The sequence below is a fragment of the Bos mutus genome, chromosome 16, assembly GCF_027580195.1.
Source record: "Bos mutus isolate GX-2022 chromosome 16, NWIPB_WYAK_1.1, whole genome shotgun sequence".
NCBI lineage: Eukaryota > Metazoa > Chordata > Mammalia > Artiodactyla > Bovidae > Bos > Bos mutus.
In genome coordinates, this window is record NC_091632.1 from 52,091,867 (window position 1) to 52,116,035 (window position 24,169).

Genomic DNA, 24,169 nt, shown 5'->3' on the forward strand with positions numbered 1-24,169 from the left:
CAGTTTCAATGCAAACCTTATCAAATTACCAGTGGCATTTTTTCATAGAATTAGAACAAAATTTTACAATTTTATGGAAACACAAAAGACCATGAACAGCCCAAGCAATCTTCAGAAATAAAAAAAGAGCTGGGGGAAATATGCTCCCTGACTTCAGACTATACTACAGAGCTACAGTCATTAAAACAGTATGATACTGGCACAAAATCAGAAATATATATAGATCAGTGGAACTGTATAGAAAGCCCAGAGATAAACCCATTCACCTATGGTCAATTAATCTGTGACAAAGGGGGTATAAATATACAATGGAGAAAAGATAGTTTCTTCTATGAAAAACTGGACAGCTACATGTAAAAGAATGAAATTAGAACACTCTTCAACACCATGAGGAAAAATAAACTCAAAATGGACTAAAGACCTAAATGTAAGATCAGATACATTTTCATAGATCCTCTATAAAACTCTTCAGAGGAAAACATGGTTAGAACACTCTAACATAAACTGCAGCAAGATCTTTTTTTTTGGATCCACTCCTAGAATAAAAATAAAAAACAAAATAAATGGGTTTCTAATTAAACATAAAAGATTTTGCACAGCAAAGGAAACCATAACAAAAAAAACCACCCTCAAAATGGGAGAAAATATTTGCAAATGAAGCAACTGACAAAGGATTAATCTCCAAAATATGCAAACAGCTCATGCAGCTCAATATAAACAAAAAACAACCCAATCAAACAATGGGTGGAACATCTAGACAGATATTTCTCCAAAGATGACATACTGATGCCTAAAATCACATGAAAAGATACTCCACATTACTATTAGAAAATTATAAATCAAATGAGCTATCACCTCACATTGGTCAGAATGCCATCATCAAAAAGTATCCAAACATTTCACGGCTGTTCCTCTCACTGTGTGGAGTCTTAGGTGGTGGAATTACAGTCCATCATGTATCTAAGCTGACATGCCTTCCCGCAGGGTACCATGAGGATGGCTTGGCTGTTTTCTAGTGCCTTCTGGTTTTTGTGGAGTCACACAGTTCAAGAAAAAAATCTACAAACAATAAATGCTGGAGGGGATATGGAGAAAAGAGAACCCCCCTTTCACTGTTGGTGAGAACGTAAATTGGTACAGCCTCTATGCAGAACAGTACAGAGGTTCCTTAAAAAACTAAAAACAGAACTACCATATGATATGACTCAGCAATCCCACTAGTAGGCATATGCCTGGAAAAAAAGATAATTCAGAAAGATACACGCATCCCAATGTTCACTGCCGCATTATTTACAACAGTCAGAACATGGAAGCAAACTAAACGTCCATCGACAAGAGGAATGGATAAAGATATACATACAGACAACGAAATACTACTCAGCCATAAAAAAAGAACAAAATAATGCCATTTGCAGCAACACTGATGGACCCAGAGATGGTCATATTGAGCGAAATCAGACACAGAAAGAAAATATCATACGATATCACTTGTATGTAGAATCCAAAAAAAGGGTACAAAAGAACTTAATTCACAAAACAGAAGCAGAGTCACAGATGTAGAGAACAAAGTTACGGTTACTAGCGGATAAGGAGGGGGACAGATAAATTGGGAGGTTGGGGATGACAGACACATTTCTGTATATAAAATAGGTACCTGAGAAGAACCTACTATATACCACAGGGAACTCTATTCCATACTCTGTCATGGCCTATATGGGAAAAGAATCTTAAAAAAAGAGTGGGCATATGTATAACTGATTCACTTTGCTGTACACCTGAAAAGTAACACAACATTGAAAATCAAATATACTTCAGTAAAAGAGAGAGAGAATATGGACCTTACTACAGCAAAGAGGGAAATTGAGGAAAAACATGGAGGATGAAAGTCAGATCACAAAATGTTCCTTCCCCAAAACCCAAATTAACAGTATTTATCTGAATCATTTGTTGAGCAGTATGCACATTTAAGAAACTAGGGAGAGAGCAATACAAATAATCCACTGGGAGGGTAAAGGAAAATGTGATTACTCCATCTGATATCATCAACTTAACTAATTTTTAGTTTCTATTATCTGTTTCCCTAATCCAGAATAGGTCTGTGAAGGCAATCATTTATGTTTACCTACAATAACCTCAGTGCCTACTACACACTTGTTGAATAAATATGACCTGGGGTATTTCTCTGAAGAAAAACAGGATGGATAATTATTTTGAAGTCACAGACCACTTGGATTGGAAGAGATTTCTTGGATATTAAAATGCTTTCCTCCTGCAGATCAGAAGACAGAGAAACACATTTTTAGCTAGTGAGGAAAGGGTCTGGATCCTAAGCTTCTCTTTTCCTTTCCAAAGTTAGGATCCTGTCAGGCAGAGACATAGATGACAAGCAAAATCAGAGACAGACAAAGGAAGCAAAACACACAGACATTTTAAAGTGCAGTTTATCCAGGAAATAAAGATTATTAATTTAGAAGGAAGAAAATTATGTGTATATAGTGGGAGAAGGGAAGGGGAAAATGTAACTACGACACAACCCTTTACTACGGCCCAGTCAAGTGAGGGAAGCTTTATGAAGAGTTCAGTGGAACTCTGAAGAATGGAAGGAATGTGAGTAAGCAGGAAGGAAGGGGAGGGAGCAGCAAGTACAGAGTGATGAGAAGCCCCAGACTGTCTCAGGGTGGAGAGTCTGTATCAGCTGTACACAGACACATAAGGAAAGAGCCAGATTATGGAAAGCCTAAAAAAGTTGAGAAAACAGAGTAACAGGAACAGGGAGATATTTAAGACTCTTGTGTACAAATGAGTCCAAATGGATAGTTCTTAAATTTAAGATGTATTTTAAATTTCTTCTTTGTTCCCCAAATATATCAGTTATAAAGCTTCCTGATGATTCCATGCCAGCAACAAAGAAAGGCTGTGTGTGTATAAATATCTATGTGTGCATGTGTGCTAAGTTGCTTCAGTCATGTCGGACTCTTTGTGACCCTATGGACTTTAGCCCATCAGACTCCTCTGTCCATGGGACTGTCATGCCCTCCTCCAGGGGATCTTTCTGACCCAGATATCAAACTCATGCCTCATGTCTCCTGTGTTGGCAGACACGTTCTTTACCGCTAGTGTCACTCATGGGGCACCCTGGGCTACAGTCCATGGGGTCTCAAAGAGTCGACCGGGCTTCTCTGTCGATGGAATTCTCCAGGCAAGAATACTGGAGTTGCCATTCCCTTTCCCAGGGGATCTTCCTGACCCAGGAATCGAATACATATATAAATATCTATCTCTATATACGAGATTATTAAGCTAAAGAGAACTGTATTTACTATAATTTGCTAAGAAAATATTTTCTTCTTTTGCTCAAAAGAGTATGAATTTTACAGTTATCACATATTCAGTAAACTGAAGAACTTTTTTTTGCTTAACCTTGGAAAATGATACAGAGTTATTTGATAAACTGATGAAGTATTACCAATTCAGATGATAGAATAAAATGTACAATCAATTGCATAAAGTTCCAGAAACACTTTATTTAAAAATGGAGTTGTAAATGCATAACAAAATAACATAAGTAATAAAGGTAACAAAAATAAATAAGGAGAATAATGTATTCATACAAAATAAAAATAACATAGTAAAAGGCCAAATGTTTGTAATTGAACAAAACTGTGTAAACACTTAAATGATAATGTAAGTAGAACAGATGCTAGTATTTTCCTGAACAACTCCTTACCTTCGACTTCCATATTGATATTATCAGTACCCAAACATTAAACAAAGATGAAACAGTGGTGATTAATTTTTTCTACTCTTTCTTCAAATGGATCAACCCTGTTTTAACATTTCATTTATTCCTTCAAAGCAACTGTATCTTTCCATTCATGCTCTTTAAAACCATTTTTTTCAGTCTTCCTTTATTAGACAGAATGGGGAATTTAGCTTTACAAGGAGAACAGTTCATTTGCTCTTTTTTTTTTAATTTAAAGAAAAATAATGAGATCCATTATACAACAGACTTTTGTTTCTATGTCTCTAAAAACAGGTGGTTTTTTTTTTTTTGCATCTTTATTAACTGGCCCAACAGTACAGGATTTTTAAAAATCCTGTAAACATTTGAATTGAACAGAGTTACTTTCTTAAAACAAATGTAGCACAGGATTATTGCTGAAATATTAAAGACTATTTCATGAAAGTTGCAAAAGTTGCAGCTTTAACCTTTATAAACTGAAGGGATCACGGGTTTCAAAAATCCAGGTCTACTAATAATATTTAACTGAATTAAGAATTACCCAAAATTATAGTGTTCTGGAAACATAAAGATAATTACTTTCTTTTGAAACTTATCCAAATGTGAACTTACTGAAAAGAGAAAAAACAAGTTAATAGAAGATACTTTTCATAAGCTTCCTGTTTAGCATAGGCACAAAGCCTTGGTCGTCATCTTGTAGGGTCCTTATAAATGTATACGACTGAGACAGGATTTACTATTGGGTCCTACAGGGAAACACACAGAAGCAATTCATTGCTTGGGAGTGAAACTATCTACTAATCTTATGACTACTAGTTCTCCAAGTTTCCTAATGCCCCAAATTTTAATCTCATGATCATTTCAAGGGAAAAATTTTTTCAACTGTCACATATAAACTTGGTAACACAGGACCTGTATACATGTTCTTAGTTTTAAAAATAGACTCCACCTATAACCTATCTGTCTAGTTTAATCCTTCTACTTATCATTTGCCCTAAAATGAGACAAAATCTTACTTTCACTAAAAAAAAAAAAAAAAAAAGGGAAAAAAGTGCCAAATTGATCTTTTTGAAAGTGGAGTAAAACACTGTGGGGTTAAAACAAATACAATTATCAATCTCCTATATACAAAAAACGATGGTTAGTCCTTATTGATATATAGATATGTCCACCTACCACTCCCAGCAAATCTTAGTGCAAACATAATAGTTCATTTCCATAAACCCTAAGACAATTTACGCAGCAACAAAGTTATATAAATCACATATATGTTGGAAAATTTTAGAACACAAGGAGGACTGTTCTGAAAGGTCAGTTTGACTGTGGAGAGCAATATGTCATTGTATCCAATGGTAATGAATACTAATATAAATCCTATTATTAAGAAGCAAATATAAGTGTTTAACAAATCTGTACAGACGAAGAGCAAGTCCATTTCAGGGAGCAGCTTGGCACAGGAGACATGGGGGGTCAGAAAGGTTGGGTATTTAGTTTGCTTGTAGGTCACAGCATGGCTTAAAGAAAAAAAAAACAAAAACAAAGATCTATGAAGGGAAAGGATGCAATTATCTAATTCAATTTGAAAATCATAAAAACCACAAAATGTGAAAGTTTCACAATCTAATTTTTCCTCTTTGTGCATCAAATGGTCATCTCAATAGTTCAAAAGGATTACTATGGCTCCATGTTATAGATAAAAAATAAATAAATAAAATTAAGAAGACAGAGATAACAAGATTGCAGTTGACCAAGCTGTCTTATTTTCTCTAAAAGTCAACACTACGCTGTTTCCAATAATTCTAGTCATTCCACAGGTAATTATTTTAACAAGCAAGAGAAAGTCATTCCTGTACTGTAACGTCCTCCTCTTCCCCATCGGGGTTGAACCTATTGAAATGTATACTGAAATCAGCCTCAGACTCGGCATTCTCAAATTCAGCTGAGACCGCACCAGCAGCAGGATGAAGAACCCTAGCTTCTGGCTGGCAAAGTGTCGGTGTCTGACCCGGGCTGCTGTGGTCATTCACAGGACTGGACTTCTGTTTTGGTGGAGACGGCAAGATAGCACTGGGAAATCCCATGTTGTTCAGAGCCTCCAAAGTTCCATCCGGGTCAATCATAGCATTGATAGCTGAAAGAAAGGAAAGGAATAGAGGGAAAAAGACATGACTATAGATGCAGCTAAATTTGGATATGAATATTGCTTATGATTTGGATATTTCAATTACTAATGCTTATATGAGCTTTAATTTGGTTAATCCTTCCAATTCTGGATTTAAAACCCCACCTTCAGTAATTCTGGGGCTCATCTATAGCGTAGATTATACAAACCTGAAAGCTTTCTATGGTCCCTTGAGTAGGCTACTTATAGGCATCTGAACCTGCTGGAAGACTATGATTTGGAGATGTGGAATTCAGGAAAGGTCTCTTTGAAATATGCTTTAATCATTATAAGAAGATGATGAAAATACTGGTTAGGACTGAAAGAAACTACTCCTGGCTTTATCTATTACTCAGATAATTGGGATTAGTTGCTAAGATGGGGTTCAGAGTAAAATGAAAGTTGAGGCAAATAGCACACTCTGAAGCTACCATAGCATGTTCTCATTCATCCTGGTGAGGATGCTAGGGTATCTGCCATGCACAAATATGTATTTATGGACCACTGAGCCATAAATATCCTTCACAGCCTAGATATTCATATTCCATGGCAACCCCAGCAGGCCAAACAGACCTTGCATTCTCCATGGCAAGGACCAGATAAAGACCAGCTTTCAATCCTAAAGATCCTTGAGTGGACAAGGGAAAGTCTTCAGCAGTGATTTTCAACATGGTATAGGGTAGAGTGGGAGTTGAGGAAAAGAAGCATCACAGATAGAAGAATTATTTAAGAAGTCCTTTTAAAAGCATACTCCCTCCTGCCAGCTAATAATCATGTAAACAAGCCACTTTGCCTTGTAAGGGTATACGCTTAGGTGTGCTGAGGCTGAGAAAAGACTCAGAACCACTTAGCCAGGACCAACACACCATGCCTACGATAATTCAAACAAATACTGAGTAAAATTAGCAACTGACTTTGGAATCTGCCTGTTTTACCACTGGGAACTTCTAGGTCAAAATACACATAGGCATAAGTGCATAATTAAAGATCTGAGACACACCAAAAACAACGTCCCTGTTAAAGTCTAGGAGGCCAACAGTCTCTTTTTCTTCTCTACTCCCTCTTCTGGTCCCTGTGTCCAATGTGCACTCACTTCTTGTGGTACATCCAAATGATTATTATGACTTAATAAAACCATTATTAGTTCATATGTGTTGTACCACAAATATAATTTAAGAATTATCAAATCAAGTAAACAGTGCTAATTGTCAACAAGCATTTTCAGCTGCATATACGCAGCTGAAAATATATTTTAATATATTATTTTACATATTTTTCATATACTATAATTTATAAATATATATATAAATAATAAGATACTATATAGTATACATATACAATCTATATTTATCTACTATATAGATACAAATAATAGATACTATATAATACTATGAATTATATTTTTAATTATTTATGCTTTCTTTTTATGAGTAATTTGAATACGTAGAACTTTATATCTTTATTCACACATCCTTACACTTAATCAAATAGTGTTCAAATAATTAACAGTATTTTAGAAATACCACTTAGGATGTACTTGTTCTAAAACTGTTAGCTCTTTATACTTAATCAGTAGTAAGTTTACCTTGTAGCTGCTTTTCAACTCTTTTTAGCTCCTGTAAGATAGAAGAAATCTCCTGTAGGGAAAGCAATGACAAGAATTAGCTTACTTTAATTAAAACATTTTTATTTGATATGCAATGAACCTTATACTAATTTTATTTGATATCCTTAATATTACTGACATGGCCCCAATCTGTAGCAACATGATATAAAATAATTATGATATTCAGTAAAAAGACTTGAATTTTAAAATCTTTAATACTGAATTCTTTTCAGTGAGATAGTAATAGAAGATGAAAAGTTAGATAATAATACTGTATATGCAAAGATATATTAATCAATCTTACAACAACTGTAAAAAGCGCTTAAGGATTTTCTATGGAAAATGTACAAACTGAAACCTCAATTTTAGGATGATTTCCTGAATAATAAAAATCTGTACAAATTCTGGAGGAGACAAGCAATCTGTTAAGTAAACAGAAATAACTCATGTCAACTTATATTTGAGTTCGCTCTTATTTCAAAATTGCTTATTTATAACATATAATTATTATAAGAACAAGAGTATATTAATAGTGAGAAACATAAAAGGTTCCCCCACACTCTCTAAAACTTTGAAGCAGTCAACACTTTAAAACCCTGTGACAGACAAGTGAAAGCATAAAGTTTCCCAAATTTGTGCTCTTATATCTTCTTTTATAAATGAAATCAATGAACAGTTTAAAAATCAGCGTATCATTCCTTGAACATAAAGCCTTTTAAAAAATGGTTTAATATTCAAGAAAAATTACCATACCATGCTTGAGGTTTTCACAATAGGGACTTCACTTTCAGCTCTTAACTTGCTTTCTATTTCATCCCAATTCCGATCTTTGTCTTTAAATAATATTCTATAAATAAAAAATAAGCTCTTTACTTTTCATATTTTAAAAACATCACATTTTTAATGATAATACAAAAACAATATATCTTTTCAAAGCTAAACAAGAATTAAAAATACCACTAAGTGTTACATGAACTGTGAATTAAACACTGAGCCAATATTAATAAACTCATTTATGTGAGAGATCTGTACTAAAACAGTAACTGACTAGCTACAAATAGACACATAAAAACCCTTTAGTATTTACCTCATTCTTTATTGAGAACCAAATATAAAACACATGTAGATGACAATATAACCCCCAAATTTTATCTAATATTTTTATATAACCACCTTTTATAACAAAAATACAACTTGTTTCATATAGAACATATGCAGTATAAATATAAGATGAATTTAAGATGAAAACAGGTTGAATTAAGTATAAGCAATTGAGTCTGTTAGGACCTCTTTAAACAGGAAAAGACTTCTTATAATTGATCAAAGTGTGTATGTAATTTCAAAGGTTGAAAATTATAATAGAGTACTTATGCTGCCCTTCTTTAAAAATACTAATTCATGTTAGTATATTTTACATAATAACCTGTTAAGAATTAAGAAACTATCCTTTGACAAAAACAACTGTCAATAAAGATTCTATGCTTGAAATTAATTTCAGGCATTTTATAAAATAAAAGTGTCACAAAATTCTGACTTGTCTTTTAAATGTGGTATCTCTCTCTTCAATCTAGAAGACATGATCCAGCAGCTTTAGAGAGCTGTAAATACTAGGTACCTTTTTAGTTTCTATTTGAATTTCTTCATTGGGCTAGAAATCTAGTTTAACTGACTTATACAATAACCAATACTGTACAAGAAAGTAAAGTATTACTATTAGAAGTTGATCAGTATTTAAGTAGTAAACTAAATTACATTTTTATTTGTATTTCTTCAAAATTCAATATGCCAAGTTCAACTAATTTAAAAACATGAAATTCATCAACATCAAGTCAACATCAAATTCATCAATGTCAAATCCCAAGTCTGGAACATCTATAATTACAAATAATCATGCTTAAAAAGGCTACAATGGATCCAGAATCCTAGAAGAGAATATTCTTCTGATTTACTGTTAAAATTTCTACACCCCAAAGACTAAATATCCTTGCTAGCTATCTAGGAGCTGTTATCCTAATGACTGTGAAATTAAGGCCTGAGAAATTATTGTGTGCTCTCTCAAAGAGTCCTTAGAGCATTAGGATTGGTGAAAGTAAGAAAACAATGACTATTTCATGAGTCTGCGCTTAGCCATCCTGAACACTCAGTGAATTTTGCCAGAAGATGGTTACTGAGTACAATGTTAGTGCTTTTTCAAATTGTTCAACCATACATGTTTCATCTTTGGTAAAAATGGCTTAGAAATGCTACCTGAGATGCCTAAATCACACACACACACACACACACACACACACACACACACACACACACACACACACGTCTCTAAAGTTCTAAGCCACTAAAGGGATAAATAACTTGAAGACAATTTGTAAATACTGTGCTGCAGGTTTATAAAGCCAATTGTAATTTTGGCTTCATGGAGTGAAGTGTAATACTTAAACACTAAGGAAGCAGAAAACTACATCAAGAAATCAGGCCAGATCATAATGGTTAGAATTTAAATGGTTTTGTACAAAGGTCATTACAAATCCTTCAGAAACAATCAGGGCTTTCAACTGATCTTCATATTACATAATTAATTCAAAAGTGTAGTCAGACTAAGCATGAAAATATACTGAATTCCAAAGCTAATTTCATTCAATAATTTAACTATGAAGCTAAAACTCCTTTTTGATACAGTAGTTGGTTTAGGTAAAAAAGAGTCTTAGGCACATATTCTAAGACCCCCACAATCTATTCTCTAGGACTGGCCTTCAATCCATACAAATCAGTGGTTGGAAACTGGGAGTTGACCAATGCAGGGCCAAACAGCACACCCTGAGGGGCACTTTCACATGTAACCCAATGAGAATACTGTAAAACAGTTGTATAAATATTTTTAATTGAGTCTATAGCAAGTATTAGAATAACTTACAGGATACTTTTAGACAGGTTTGGGTAGGCATTTCAGTTTATAACTTCTGGTACAGACCTAAAGACCAGTCATTTCTCAAACTATTCTAGTACTATCTGTGTAAAAGGCTCAGGCCTCTATCCCTTAGATTTTGCTTACCAAAAATTCTATCTAGCTTTGAGTATTACTTCCTCCACAAAGCCTTCCCTGACAGTCCGGGGTGAAGGTGATCCTTTCTCTGTTCTTACCTCTAACTGGGCACTAATCTATCACGTACTGTCTTGTACCACAGTTACCTGTATATATACTGTCCTTCGCCAACCAGATTATAAGACCTTAACAGTAGACAGCATGTTTTATCTTTCTTATTGTCTTCCACAGAGCCTGCCACAGTGCTTTACACACAGCAAAACTCAACACTCAAACTGAAAGCAACAAATTAACATTAAGAAAATATTTATTCTTTTATACTTTCTAAATTCTGTCGAATTTCTGAGACAAAAAAATCAACCAATCAACTAACCATCAATGTGTTCAATGGTCACAGTTTTAATTAAATGTCTAAGCTACAAAATTTTTTTTTCTAGAGGAAACTAGGGATGAGTTAATTCAGTGCAGACTGAGAAAGATACTCTGTGGTAAGAAATTATCAATAGAAGAGAATGGTATAAGGCAGGAACTCTATGAAGATCTACTGAATGAATAAATGAGACTGGATGAGGGCTTAGTTACTGGGGAAAAAAGGCATGTATTTCAGCAGGTAGGATGAAATAATATGGAATTCCCATTTATAGGTAAGGAGGCCTCAAGCTTTTCCTATTGCTAGGTCACATGACCAATGAGGAGACTTACATGGTGTCTTTATGGATAATACTGTGTATTAAACAAACCAATCCCCCAAACCAATGAAATTGATATAATTTGATAATTAAATCCCAGGCCAAGTGCTATTATCAGCCACATTGGGTTTTTCCCTCCTTAATTTTATGTTTTCCTAAGTGGTATGTGTATATCCTGAGAGAGAGGCAAGATAATCAGGGAAATGGTAATAAAATATTAAAACTCTTTATATATATACACACATATGTATATTTTTTAAAGATACGCATTTAATGTATTAACTTCCTATGGCTTTTTTATGATAAAGTCCAAACTCCTTAAACAAGTTCTGCCCAAACTGGTCCTTCCTTCTCTCTCCAATGTCATTTCTCATTATCCTCTAGCCTGCTCACTTCACCAACTTTTTGACTAATGCTATGTAAAATTTAGGTATACAGGTCATCCTTCAAAATTTACTAGAAAGGAAAGTAACCTGCTTTTATAGAAGCAAGGATGTCTGAGTAATGACACAGTACCTGATCTTTCCAGCTGTTTTATCTATAGACTGTCTTATCTTCTTAGAGAACTGAAAGACGGACGAGAGCAACAGATTATCTCCCATGACCTGAAACATGGAAAGGGAAGAACAGACATTAAAATACTACCACTGTATCGGATAACCACCAAGAATGGTCACAACTCATTACGTTTCAGGGCATTTCATATTTATGCTGATTTTAATAAAACTCGATAAAGGATATAATTAAGAGTACTGTGTAACTACACTGAGAACGAGAAATAAAAATTAAGAAAGGAATTCTTTTTTGTTAAATAACTTGTCACATTTCCATATTATTTTCATCATATAACTTTCAAAAGACAACCCATGTTATCTAATTTTTAATTACTATCATGATCCTGTCTCTCATGCTTCCAATTCAAATTATCATCTGGGAGAATGTAAGTAACTTAGAACAATAAATTTGTTATCTATTCTTTCAACAAATAAGATGAACAAAGAGATCAAGAAGATTACAATCCTTGTTCTCCACAGTGGGACAGATAAAGTTTTTAAAATGTATTCAAAATAGTAATTTTTTTTTTAATGTGGACCATTTTTTAAAATAGTCTTTATTGAATTTGTTAAGACTACTGCTTCTGTTTTATGCTTTGGTTTTCTGGCCATGAGGCATGTGGGATCCTAGCTCCCCAACCACACTCCCCCTTGCATTGGAAGGCGAAGTCTTAACCACTAGAGCACTAGAGAAGTTCCCCAGAATAAGTTTTTATGTTTGGGGTTGTTATCATTCCAGCTGTACTTTATGGGCAAAAGCAAGGGTTGGCAAACTTCTGTAAAGGGCAAGAGAGTGAAGACTGGGGCCAATGTGGTCTGTTACAACTACTCACCTCTCACTATAGCAAGAGAGGCTATATTATAGCAAAAGGAGCTGCAGCTAATAAAACTCTATTTACAAAATCAGGTGGGAGGCTGAATTTAGCCTGCATCCTAAGACTAGATATGGGTTCCAAAATCAGTTCCATGCATTGTCAGTATCGGTGGTGAAAGTAAAGTCCAATGAGATAAAGAACAAAACCCCATAGGAATTTGGAATGTTAGGTCCATGAATCAAGGTGAATTGGACATGGTTAAGCAGGAGATGGGAAGAGTGAATATCTAAATCTTAGCAATCAGTGAACTAAAATGGATGAGAATGGGCATATTTAGTTCAGATGATCATTAAATCTACTACTGTGGGCAAGAATCCCTTAGAAGAAATGGAGTAGCCCTCAAAGTCACCAAGAGTCTGAAATGCAGTATTTGGGTGCAATCTCAAGAATGACAGAATAATCTCAGTTCATTTCCAAGGCAAACCATTCAGCATCACAGTAATACAAGTCTACGCCCCAACCACTAATGCTGAAGAAGCTGAAGTTGAACAGTTCTAAGAAGACCTATAAGATCTTCTAGAACTAATGTCCTTTTCATCATAGCTGACTGGTATGCAAAAGTAGGAAGTTAAGAGATCTGGAATATAGGCGAGTTTGGCCTTGGAGTACAAAATGAAGCAGGGCAAAAGTCAACAGAGTTTTGTCAAAAGAACACAATGGTCACAGCAAACACCCTCTTCCAACAACACAAGAGATGTCTCTACACAAGGACATCATCAAATGGTCAGTACTGAAAATGGACACATTATATTCTTTGCAGCAAATGATGGAGAAGCTCTATACAGTCAGCAAAAACAAGACTTGGAACTGACTGTGGCTCAGATCATAAACTCCTTACTGCAAAATTCAGGCTTAAATTAAAGAAACTAGGGAAAACCATTAGGCCATTCAGGTATTACCTAAACCCAATCTCTTATGATTACACAGTGGAGATGACAAATAGATTCAAGGGATCAGATTTGGTAAATAGAGTGCCTGAAGAACTATCTACCAGATGGAGGTTAGTAACACTGTACAGGAGGTGGTAACCAAAACCATCACAAAGAAAAAGAAATACAAGGCAAAGTGGTTGTCTGAGGAGGTTTTACAAATAGCAGAGCAAAGAGAAGGCTGCACACCAATGAACTGATGCTTTCAAACTGTGGTGCTCAAGAAGACTCTTGAGAATCTCTTGGATTGCAATGAGATCAACCCAGCCAATCCTAAAGAAGATCAACCCTGAACACCCATTGGAAGGACTGATGCTGAAGCTGAAGCTCCAATACTTTGGCCACCTGATGCAAAGAGCTGACTCACTGGAAAAGACCCTAATGATAGGAAAGACTGAGGGCAGGAGAAGAAGGGGGCAACAGAGGATGAGATGGTTAGATGGCTTTATCAACTCAACAGACGTGAGGTGAGCAAACTCCAGGAGAGAGTGAAGGACAGGGAGGCCAGGCATGCTGCAGTCCATGGGGTTGCAAAGAGTCTGACACAACTGAGCAACAACAGAAAGAAACAGATGACTAATATAATCTGCCTCTAGTCACGTGTTTTTTCCCATCTCCCTGTCTCCCTCTACTCAAGGTAAACAATATTCTGAATCCCATTCATCATTCCCTTGGTTTTCTTTTTATGTAATTTGCTAGATCTATTTCTGTCCTAAGTATATAACATTATTTGTGACAAAACACATTTTATCTGATCTTCTGAGAATAATTTTCATTTAATGTTCTATTGCTAAAATTCATCCACATTGTGGCATACTGTAGTTCATTTGTTTTGATCCCTCCACTGATTTTTCAATTTGTGCACAAACCTGTTTATACATTCATTTTCCCTCAGATACAAACACTTAAAGACTGTCCCCAAGTTTTGTTACTGCCCACAGTGCTACTATGAATATCCTCTTCCATGATGTGCTGTCAATGAGAAAGGGTATACACGAGCAGCAAAACTGCTACATAATGGGCTACATTTATGTTCAATTTTAGGAAATAATATCAAACTGTTTGCCAAAGTGACTCCACCAATTTAACCTTACTAGCAACAATAAGAAAGCCTATGTATTCACATCTTCTCCTATATTTAATGTTTTAAAACTTTTTAATTTGTTGCCAACTGAATGAATATAAAATAATCTCACTGTAGCCTTGAAAACTATTTCTCTGAATACTCATGAAGCTGAACATCTCTTCACAGGCCTTGGGTATTTTCAGTGAAATGCTGCACATGTTTTTTGCAGATTTTTCTTTTGGGCTGTTTTGCTTTTTTAAACTGATTGTAGGAGCTCTGATATATTCTGTATTCTAATCTCTTGTTGCCTGTATGTTTCACATAGTCCTTTAATACACTCAAACTTATCAATCTTTTATTTATAAGTCAAGACTTTTTGTGTCTTTTAAGAAATCATTCCCTGCTGCAGTGCTGAAAGACATGTACCTGTATTATACTACAAACTTTGAAGTTTTGCTTTTGCCCTTTAGGAACTAAATTCATTTAGTGTTAATGATTTGTAATTGATGTGATGCCAGGATGAAATTCTATTCTACTTGTAAGGACAAGCACTTTTTTCCCAGCCCTATATACTGAACAAAACCATACAAAATTGTCCTTGTTTTACAAATGTAGTCTTTACAGGACCTGAAGTGAGGCTCCAAAAATAATCCAAAGCCCACCAATCCTCTACCATTCCCAAACCTTCCCTGTTTATCTTAAGAGGCTTGTAAGGATTAAACAAGGGAATTCTCAGGTGGTGTGAACGGTAAAGACTCTCCAATGCAGGAGACACAGGTTCAATCCTTGGGTTGGGAAGATCCCCCAGAGAAGGAAATGCAAAGTCACTCCAGTATTCTTGACAGGAAAACCCTATGGACAGAGGAGCCCGGCAGGCTACATACAGTCCATCACACTGCAAAGAGACACGACTGGGCACACACACATATATGGAACAGTTCTCCTCCTCTTTTTCTGACCAATGGAGCATGCATCCTCTGCCATTTGTTGAAGTTTATAGTTTACTCACTTCATCCCTGCTCCAGGTTCTCCGCCTTGTAATTGTTAAGTGATCAGGAGGCTCTGCTGGTTGAGGTCTTGGGTCACTAGACCGACAGTTGTTTCCTTCTGGTGTTTTAGAATGAACTAATGGAGGGATCTTTCGGAAGTTGAGGCTTTCATCAAAAACACGATCAACTAACTAACAGGACAAAAGCAAATCCTCATGAGCATAGAGTAATTTGGAAAAACACAGATACTGGCATTACAGTTTTTATAGTTAGAAGTTATTCCATTCTCAGGTAGTAACAGAAGCATGAGATCTTCAATAAACCAATTACTCTTTCTTTTTATAAGCACTTCAAAGGTGTCCGTTTTATAAAACAGATGTTCATCTACATAGATTTTATTTTCAAAATCCAAAATATATATAATAACTATGTTAAATTTGATTCTTCCGTGGATAAAGTTTCCCCCAACGGAAAGCATAGATGGTAACTAGAAAAAGCTGAGCCATGTAGATGGACAAGGCGTTCATTTTACTCACATTGCCTTACCAGTGTAAAATAATGTTTCTTTTTCTTTTAGTTTCCTATCTTGTTTTTTCCTTTTTTTCTCCCCAAATCCAGGTGCCAAATTTCTTCACAGATACATAAATTACAAATTATAATTAAGTTTACAAAAGAAAAAAAAATTTTTAATTCACCAAGTATTTTTACCTTAGATAAACTTTTAGCGGTAATGCTACAGAAATGACATATTCCGGTACAAGTGACATACTGCCATCTGCAGTGCAAATTACGTACGTATAGTACAAAGTAACTCAGGTTTACTGAAGAAGGAATAAACTCTAATACAGTAATAAGAAATGAAGCCAAAAAGAAAAAATGGAATTCTACTTAATGAAATGTTTGAAAAATTTTACTGAGTCTGAGTGAATGTACAATCACGTTAGGTATAATTTAGTTAGACAGCTGAGAAAATAATATCTTCATCATTCAAAATGTACCAGGAAGAATTGTGTATGTCTTGCCACCAAGAAGATCCTTTTGTTTTTCACCAATAAGGATGAATTTTATACACATTTACAATTGATCAGTGTGGTAACAAAACTACACAGACTGATGAAACATTATTTACCAAATTAGAGAACACATAAAGGGGAAAAAAAACAATGAAATTATGACCATTAAAGAATAAAATTATAAATGTGACAAAAAGCAACTGAAGAAAATTTTCGTAGAAGAGTTTACCAGAATTAAATGTGTCAAAAAGGCTAGCCATTTTTGGCTACTATTGAGAACATTATTTTATAAAATTAAGGAAATGAAATAAATCATCATTAGGGGTTGGCACATTTTTGCTGTAACGGGCCAAATGATAAATATTTTAGGCTGTGCAGTCTTATAATGTCTGTTCAACTACTCAATTCTGACATTATAGCATAAAACAGAGGATAATTAAACAAATCAGTGTGGCTTTGTCCTAATAAAATTGTAACTCATTCTTTCAAAATGTCTGTCTTTTTTTGGTATCTCTGCACCAAATCAAGAAACCAAACATGGCCAGAATACCATTATTTTTATATTATATTTTAAAGTTAACTTCTGGAGCCATCTGTGTTTGTGGTGTCCCCTGGAGGGGGAGAGCAGGAGACTCTGGTTTGGGGCAATAGTCTGTATATGCTAACTTACATTGCACAGTTCACAAGAATGTTTTAAAACTGAATACATATATTTGAGTGAGTGTGTATATGTATGTATATTTCAATTTTTGAAGAATCTTTGTGCACATATATATATATGTATATATTCATCAACAGAATTATTTTAAGTAGTAAAAACTATAGACTTTGTCTTGCTACTAGAGATAATTTCTAGTGAAGAACCTATGTAAGATTTACAGAAACTTTATATAATGATTTATTATTTATACAATTATTTACCAAATTTGGATATGCTTTCTAGGTACCATTTATTTTTGTATTTTACAAAGTGTTTATTTTAAATAATTTTACAGCTTCATGCTAATAGTAGACCAAATGTTAGCCTTTACTAGTTTTGTTATAAGAAAAGAAATTTGTTAAAGCAAAGTTGGCAAATGCAGAGCTTCATGCAAATAGGGAGGATGGATGTAACCAAAAAAAAAACTAAGCAAAAAGCTAAAAGCAAAAGAAATAAAGAAAAGAAAGAACCTTATGCATCTCTCCATGAAGATCTCCTACCTCTTCTCTAGTGTCTATGGCAGAGCCGGGGGTGGTGGCAGCAGTGCTTACTGTGGTACTAGGGGCAGTGCCCGAGGAGGTCACTGAATCTATCTCTCCTGCTACATCGTTGATTTCCCGAGCAATGAGAGCGAGATCTTGGCTGATCCTGGCGATAATTTTAGAAAAGAAGTTTAATTCTTTCACACAACAGGTCTACAAACAATCATTTCAATAGAATCAGTTTTATAAGTTGTATATTTAAAGATTTGTCCTCAAAACTCCAGAGTTTCTACACGTGCCATTAACTATTTTGATATTGGAAGAATTAAAATGTTAATTCTGATATGAATCAAACTAAACCACACATAATTTATAAGCTGTCACTTTCAAATAGATGTGTTAAATGCCTGAAGTAGTGATATGTATCTTTTAAAAACACACTGTTAATGGTAATTACTAGCATTAATATATTATAGTAGTTCTTAAATTTGGGCTCGGTAAACAATTCAAAGGCCTGTGAACTTGAATGAGAAAAGCAATTACAGCTTTATTTTCACTAACCTAAATGAAACTAGCATTTCTTTCAATTACAAAGATAAGCAACAACAGTGGCATTAGCAGTACCGGTGATTTTTGTCAGCAGAACTAATCACGTTATAGTTCCTATGAGTATATCAAAACATTTAGTCACCACTACTTCAAAACCAGTCCATCCTAAAGGAGATCAGTGCTGGGTGTTCATTGGAAGGACTGATGCTAACGCTCAAACTCCAGTACTTTGGCCACCTCATGCGAAGAGCTGACTCACTGGAAAAGACTCTGATGTTGGGAGGGACTGGGGGCAGGAGAAGGGGACGACAGAGGATGAGATGGCTGGATGGCATCACTGACTCGATGGACGTGAGTCTGAGTGAACTCCAGGAGTTGGTGATGGACAGGGAGGCCTGGTGTGCTGCGATACATGGGGTCACAAAGAGTTGGACATGACTGAGCAACTGAACTGACTGACTTCAAAACTACTTCATTATACTCACAGCAATAACATTATACTTACTATGTTAATGAAGAATCATATACTAACTACTATATCATTTTAAAAATATTTTAAAAACTGTATTTCAATATAATTGTTTCTAATGTTTATACATTTCTGAGAGGAGCTAAGCTTCTCCAGATGGCCCCAGTGGTGTATGGTACCAAAGAAGTGAGGAGCTCTGACACAGCATAGCATTTTATGCTATCTACCATACTTTATAGTAGATCACATGTCATTTGAGGGTCACAAGGTAGAAGTAGAACTTATCTAACTGATTACGAAGAAAGATGCATTTTAAGACAAAATTATTGGCTTGCTCATGACCACCAACTTAAAAGTAGCTGAGACAGGGCCAGATTCCATGTTTTGAGTTCATGTCCCTAAAGTCATTTATTTGTATTTTCAGCCACATGGACTGAAGAACTAAGTAACTGTTATCAGAGATAACTGAACATTTGCTAAGTTATGCAGCCACTACACAGGATCTCAATTTGGTTACTTCCACAGTAACCAAAAGCTTTGGAATGACAGAATATTTGTAAAGTACCTGTATAGGCTTTCCAACTCTAAAATCCAAAGCGCAAAGTAACTTTTTAACTTATGCAAAATGTGAGCTTGAAAGGCTTTCAAGGAATGGAGTAACTGCATAGAAACTTAACCACAGATTTAAAAAGAGAAGCTAACTTGAAGCTTGTGGCCCAACAGAAGCAATCTACAGTCAATTTCTTTTTATTTACCAGTAAATACTTAATGATCTGGTCACTGTGCTAGGTCCTAAGGGCTGCAACGGTGAAGAAGCAGAAACTATGACAACATTGTTAATAGGCTATTTCAGTTCAGTCACTCAGTCACGTCCGACTCTCTGTAACCCAGTGCACTGCAACACGCCAGGGTTCCCCGTCCATCATCAACTCCCACAGTTTACTCAAACTCATGTCCATCAGGTTGGTGATGCCATCCAACCATCTCATCCTCTGTCATCCCCTTCTCTTCCCACCTTCAATCTTTCCCAGCATCAGTGTCTTTTCCAATGAGTCAGTTCTTTGTATCAGGTGGCCAAAGTATTTGAGTTTCAGTTTCAGCATCAGTCCTTGCAATGAATATTCAGAACTAATTTCCTTTAGGATTGACTGCTTGGAACTCCTTTTAGTCCAAGGGACTCTCAAGAGTCTTCTCCAACACCACAGCTCAAAAGCATCAATTCTTTGGTGCTCAGCTTTCTTTATAGTTCAACTCTCACATTCATACATGACTACTGGAAAAACCACAACTTTGACTAGACAGACCTTTGTTGGCAAAGTAATGTCTCTGCTTTTTAACATGCTGTCTAGGTTGGTAATAGCTTTCCTTCCAAGGAGCAAACCTTTTAATTTCATGGCTGGGGGTCACTATCTGCAGTGATTTTGGAGCCTAAGAAAATGAAGTCTCTCACTGCTTCCATTTTTTCCCCATCTATTTGCCATGAAGTGATGGGACTGGATGACCCCGATCATCATTTTCTGAATGTTGAGTTTTAAGCCAACTTTTTTACTCTCCTCTTTCACTTTCATCAAGAGTCTCTTTAGTTCCTCTTCACTTTCTGCCATAAGGGTTGGGTCATCTACATATCTGAGGTTATTGATATTTCTCCTGGCAATCCTGATTCCAACTTGGGCTTCATCCAGCCTGGCATTTTGCATGATGTACTCTGCATATAAGTTAAAGAAGCAGGGTGACAATATACAGCCTTGATGTACTCCTTTCACGATTTGGAACCAGTCTGTTGTTCCATGCCCAGTCCTAACTGTTGCTTCTTGACCTGCATACAGATTTCTCAGCAGGCAGGTCAGTGGTTTGCATTCCCATCTCTTAAAGAATTTTCCACAGTTTGTTGTGATCCATACAGTCAAAGACTTTGGCATAATCAAACAAGCAGAAGTAGAGGTTTTTCTGGAACTCTCTTGCTTTTTCTATGATTCAATGATGTTGGAAATTTGATCTCTGGTTCCTCTGCCTTTTCTAAATCCAGTTTAAACATCTGGAAGTTCATGATTCACATACTGTTGAAGCCTGGCTTGGAGAATTTTGAGCATTACTTTGCTAGTGTGTGAGATGAGTGCAACTGGGCGGTAGTTTGAACATTCTTTGGCATGGCCTTTCTTTGAGATTGGAATGAAAACGGACCTTTTCCAGTCCTGTGGCCACTGTTGAGTCTTCCAAATTTGCTGGCATATTGAGTGCCGCACTTTCACAGCATCATCTTTCAGGATTTGAAGTAGCTCAACTGGAATCCCATCGCCTCCACTAGCTTTGTTTCCTAAGGTCCACTTGACTTTGCATTAAGGTCTCCTCTGACAACCATTTTGCTTTTTTGCATTTCTTTTCCATGGGGATGGTCTTGATCACTGCCTCCTGCACAATGTCACAAACCTCTGTCCATAGTTCTTCAGCCATTCTGTCTGTCAGATCTAATCCCTTGAATTTATTTGTCAGTTCCACTGTATAATCATAAGGGATTTGATTTAGGTCATACCTGAATGGTCTAATGGTTTCCCCTACTTTCTTCAATTTAAGTCTGAACTTGGCAATAAGGAGTTCATGATCTGGGCCACAGTCAGCTCCTGGTCTTGTTTTTGCTGACTGTATAGAGCTTCTCCATCTTTGGCTGCAAATAATATAATCAATCTGATTTTGGTGTTGACCATCCGGTGATGTCCATGTGTAGAGTCTTCTCTTGTGTTGCTGGAAGAAGGTGTTTGCTATGACCAGTGCATTCTCTTGGCAAAACTCTGGTAGCCTTTGACCTGCTTTGTTTTGTACTCCAAGGCCAAATTTGCCTGTTACTCCAGGTATCTCTTGACTTCCTACTTTTGTAATGTTTCATTACATTGCTTTACATATTATAAGGACTTACTTGGTTGCTCAGGGGTAAAGAATCCACCTTCAATGATGGAGACATGCATTAAATCCCTGGGTAGGGAAGATTAGGGCATGGCAACCCACTCCAGTATTCTTGCTTGGAAAATCCCATGGACAGAGAAGCCTGGCAGGCTACAGACCATAGTGTGTATGGACAGCCTTCAGTTGTGTCTGCAAAGAGTCAGACATGACTGAAAAAACTAAGCGTGCATATATTACAAGGAAATCCTTATCACTTAATTCTGGCCACTAAATTAAATTGGCTCTTACCAAAAATATAAAAAAAACTTGTAATAAAATGTATTAAACTCACGATTTGTTTTTTTGCCATTAAGATTACCATGTATTTGTCATTTTAATCACAAATATTGAGCCTTGAAAAATATAAACCATCACTGTATTTTAAAATATTAAAAAATATACTTATGTGAAGAAGGCTGAGCACCGAAGAATTGATGCTTTTGAACTGTAGTGTTGGAGAAGACTCTTGAGAGTCCCTTGGACTGCAAGGAGATCCAACCAGTCCATTCTGAAGGAGATCAGCCCTGGGATTTCTTTGGAAGGAATGATGCTAAAGCTGAAACTCCAGTACTTTGGCCACCTCATGCAAAGAGTTGACTCATTGCAAAAGACTCTGATGCTGGGAGGGACTGGGGGCTTGAGGAGAAGGGGACGACAGAGGATGAGATGGCTGGATGGCATCACTGACTCGATGGACGTGAGTCTGAGTGAACTCCGGGAGTTGGTGATGGACAGGGAGGCCTGGCGTGCTATGATTCACGGGGTCGCAAAGAGTTGGATGCGACTGATCTGATCTCTGAATAAAAATAATATATGTAAAAGATTCAGTAATAAAACCTCTTTCCTCTTGACCCGGAAGTGTCAGATGACAACTTTGGGGTCAATCAAATCAGGGAATAAGACTCATTAGGTAGGTGTTTTATGACACATTTATTTAATAATCATTTCAATATTAAAAATAGACTACTTATATATCAGAATTATTATTCTTAGGAAAAAAGAACATTGTAAAACAATGTTTGAAATGAAAATCTGAATGAAACTTTGGTTGAGATTCTTAGGTTTCCCATATTTTAGCATTACTTGGCCAACAAAGGTCCGTCTAGCCAAGGCTATACTTTTTCCAGTGGTCATGTATGGATGTGAGAGTTGGACTATAAAGAAAGCTGACTGTCGAAGAATTGATGCTTTTGAACTGTGGTGTTGGAGAAGACTCTTCAGAGTCCCTTGGACTGCAAGGAGATCCAATCAGTCCATCCTAAAGGAGATCAGTCCTGGGTGTTCATTGGAAGGACTGATGTTGAAGCTGAAACTCCAATACTTTGGCCACCTGATGCGAAGAGCTGACTCATTGGAAAAGACCCTGATGCTAGGAAAGATTGAGGGCAGGAGGAGAAGGGGACGACAGAGGATGAGATGGTTGGATGGCATCACCGACTCAATGGACACGAGTCTGGGTAAAATCTGGGAGTTGGTGATGGACAGGGAGGCCTGGTGTGCTGCGCTTCATTGGGTTGCAAAGAGTCGGACACGACTGAGCGACTGAACTGAACTGAACTGAAGAATACAACATTGATTCTGAAACTCCAATTATATCTGGAGTCTCATAAATTTAATATTATCAAATATACAGAAAACTGAATGCTCACAATTATGTTATAAATACAATCATGTTTGAGTATATACACACACCACTGTTTTCTCTGCACTCCATTTAAATATAACTAACATTTGATAGCTTACTATATGTCAAGCCCTAGGTTATGCACATGCCTTGGTTTGCCAACTCTTTCAAGCTGACACTATTGTCATGTCCATTTTACACATGAAACTAGTGCATAGTTACTTACTTGTCTAGGGTCTTACAGACCACATGGCAGAGTTGGGTCTGAATTGAGAAGGTCTGATCCCAGAGTCCATGATTTTGATCATATCAGGTTATCCCTCAGAGTTCAATAATATTCTCAGTTCACTCACCACTTCCTGGCAATGTCTATGATCACAGCTTCAACTATTTTCTTTTTGTCTGACTTCCAAAACGATGATTCTAGCTCTCATGAGCTTCCTATGCTGCAGAGCTATACTCTTTCACACGTCTGTTCCAAAAGTACCTGCCGATACCTGAGTCAGCATGCCTAAAACAGAGCTTATCTTTCTTTTTGTCTTTTGTTTCTGAAGACATCCATTTCTGAGTCACCTTTACGGGTCACTCATGCTAAAAACTACATTCTGCTCATAGGAGTTCTTAACAATATTCATTTGAACAAGCATGGAGTTATTCTGGCAATCATCAAACACTGTCAAATATTACACGTCCATATCTCCACTTATACCGTCACTAACACTATCTTAACTTAGGCCTTCAATG

General features: G+C 36.1%; 1 protein-coding gene across 12 annotated transcripts in view; it reads right to left on the reverse strand.

Moving 5' to 3' along the window:
• Positions 1–3,504: 3,504 nt before the first annotated feature.
• CEP170 (centrosomal protein 170) overlaps positions 3,505–24,169 on the reverse strand; it is a 131,485-nt gene continuing 110,820 nt past the window's right edge. For 6 of the 12 annotated variants that reach the window (XM_070385335.1, XM_070385334.1, XM_070385342.1 and 3 more), the window contains 6 exons: positions 17,835–18,012; positions 15,672–15,842; positions 11,755–11,843; positions 8,263–8,356; positions 7,489–7,540; positions 3,505–5,873 (listed from right to left, as the gene is read on the reverse strand). In XM_070385335.1, coding sequence (XP_070241436.1) covers positions 5,584–5,873; positions 7,489–7,540; positions 8,263–8,356; positions 11,755–11,843; positions 15,672–15,842; positions 17,835–18,012 — 874 coding nt within the window. In that variant the 3' untranslated portion in view covers positions 3,505–5,583. The remainder of the gene's footprint in view (positions 5,874–7,488; positions 7,541–8,262; positions 8,357–11,754; positions 11,844–15,671; positions 15,843–17,834; positions 18,013–24,169) is intronic. The other 6 variants (XM_070385331.1, XM_070385340.1, XM_070385338.1 and 3 more) reach the window with 4 other exon arrangements.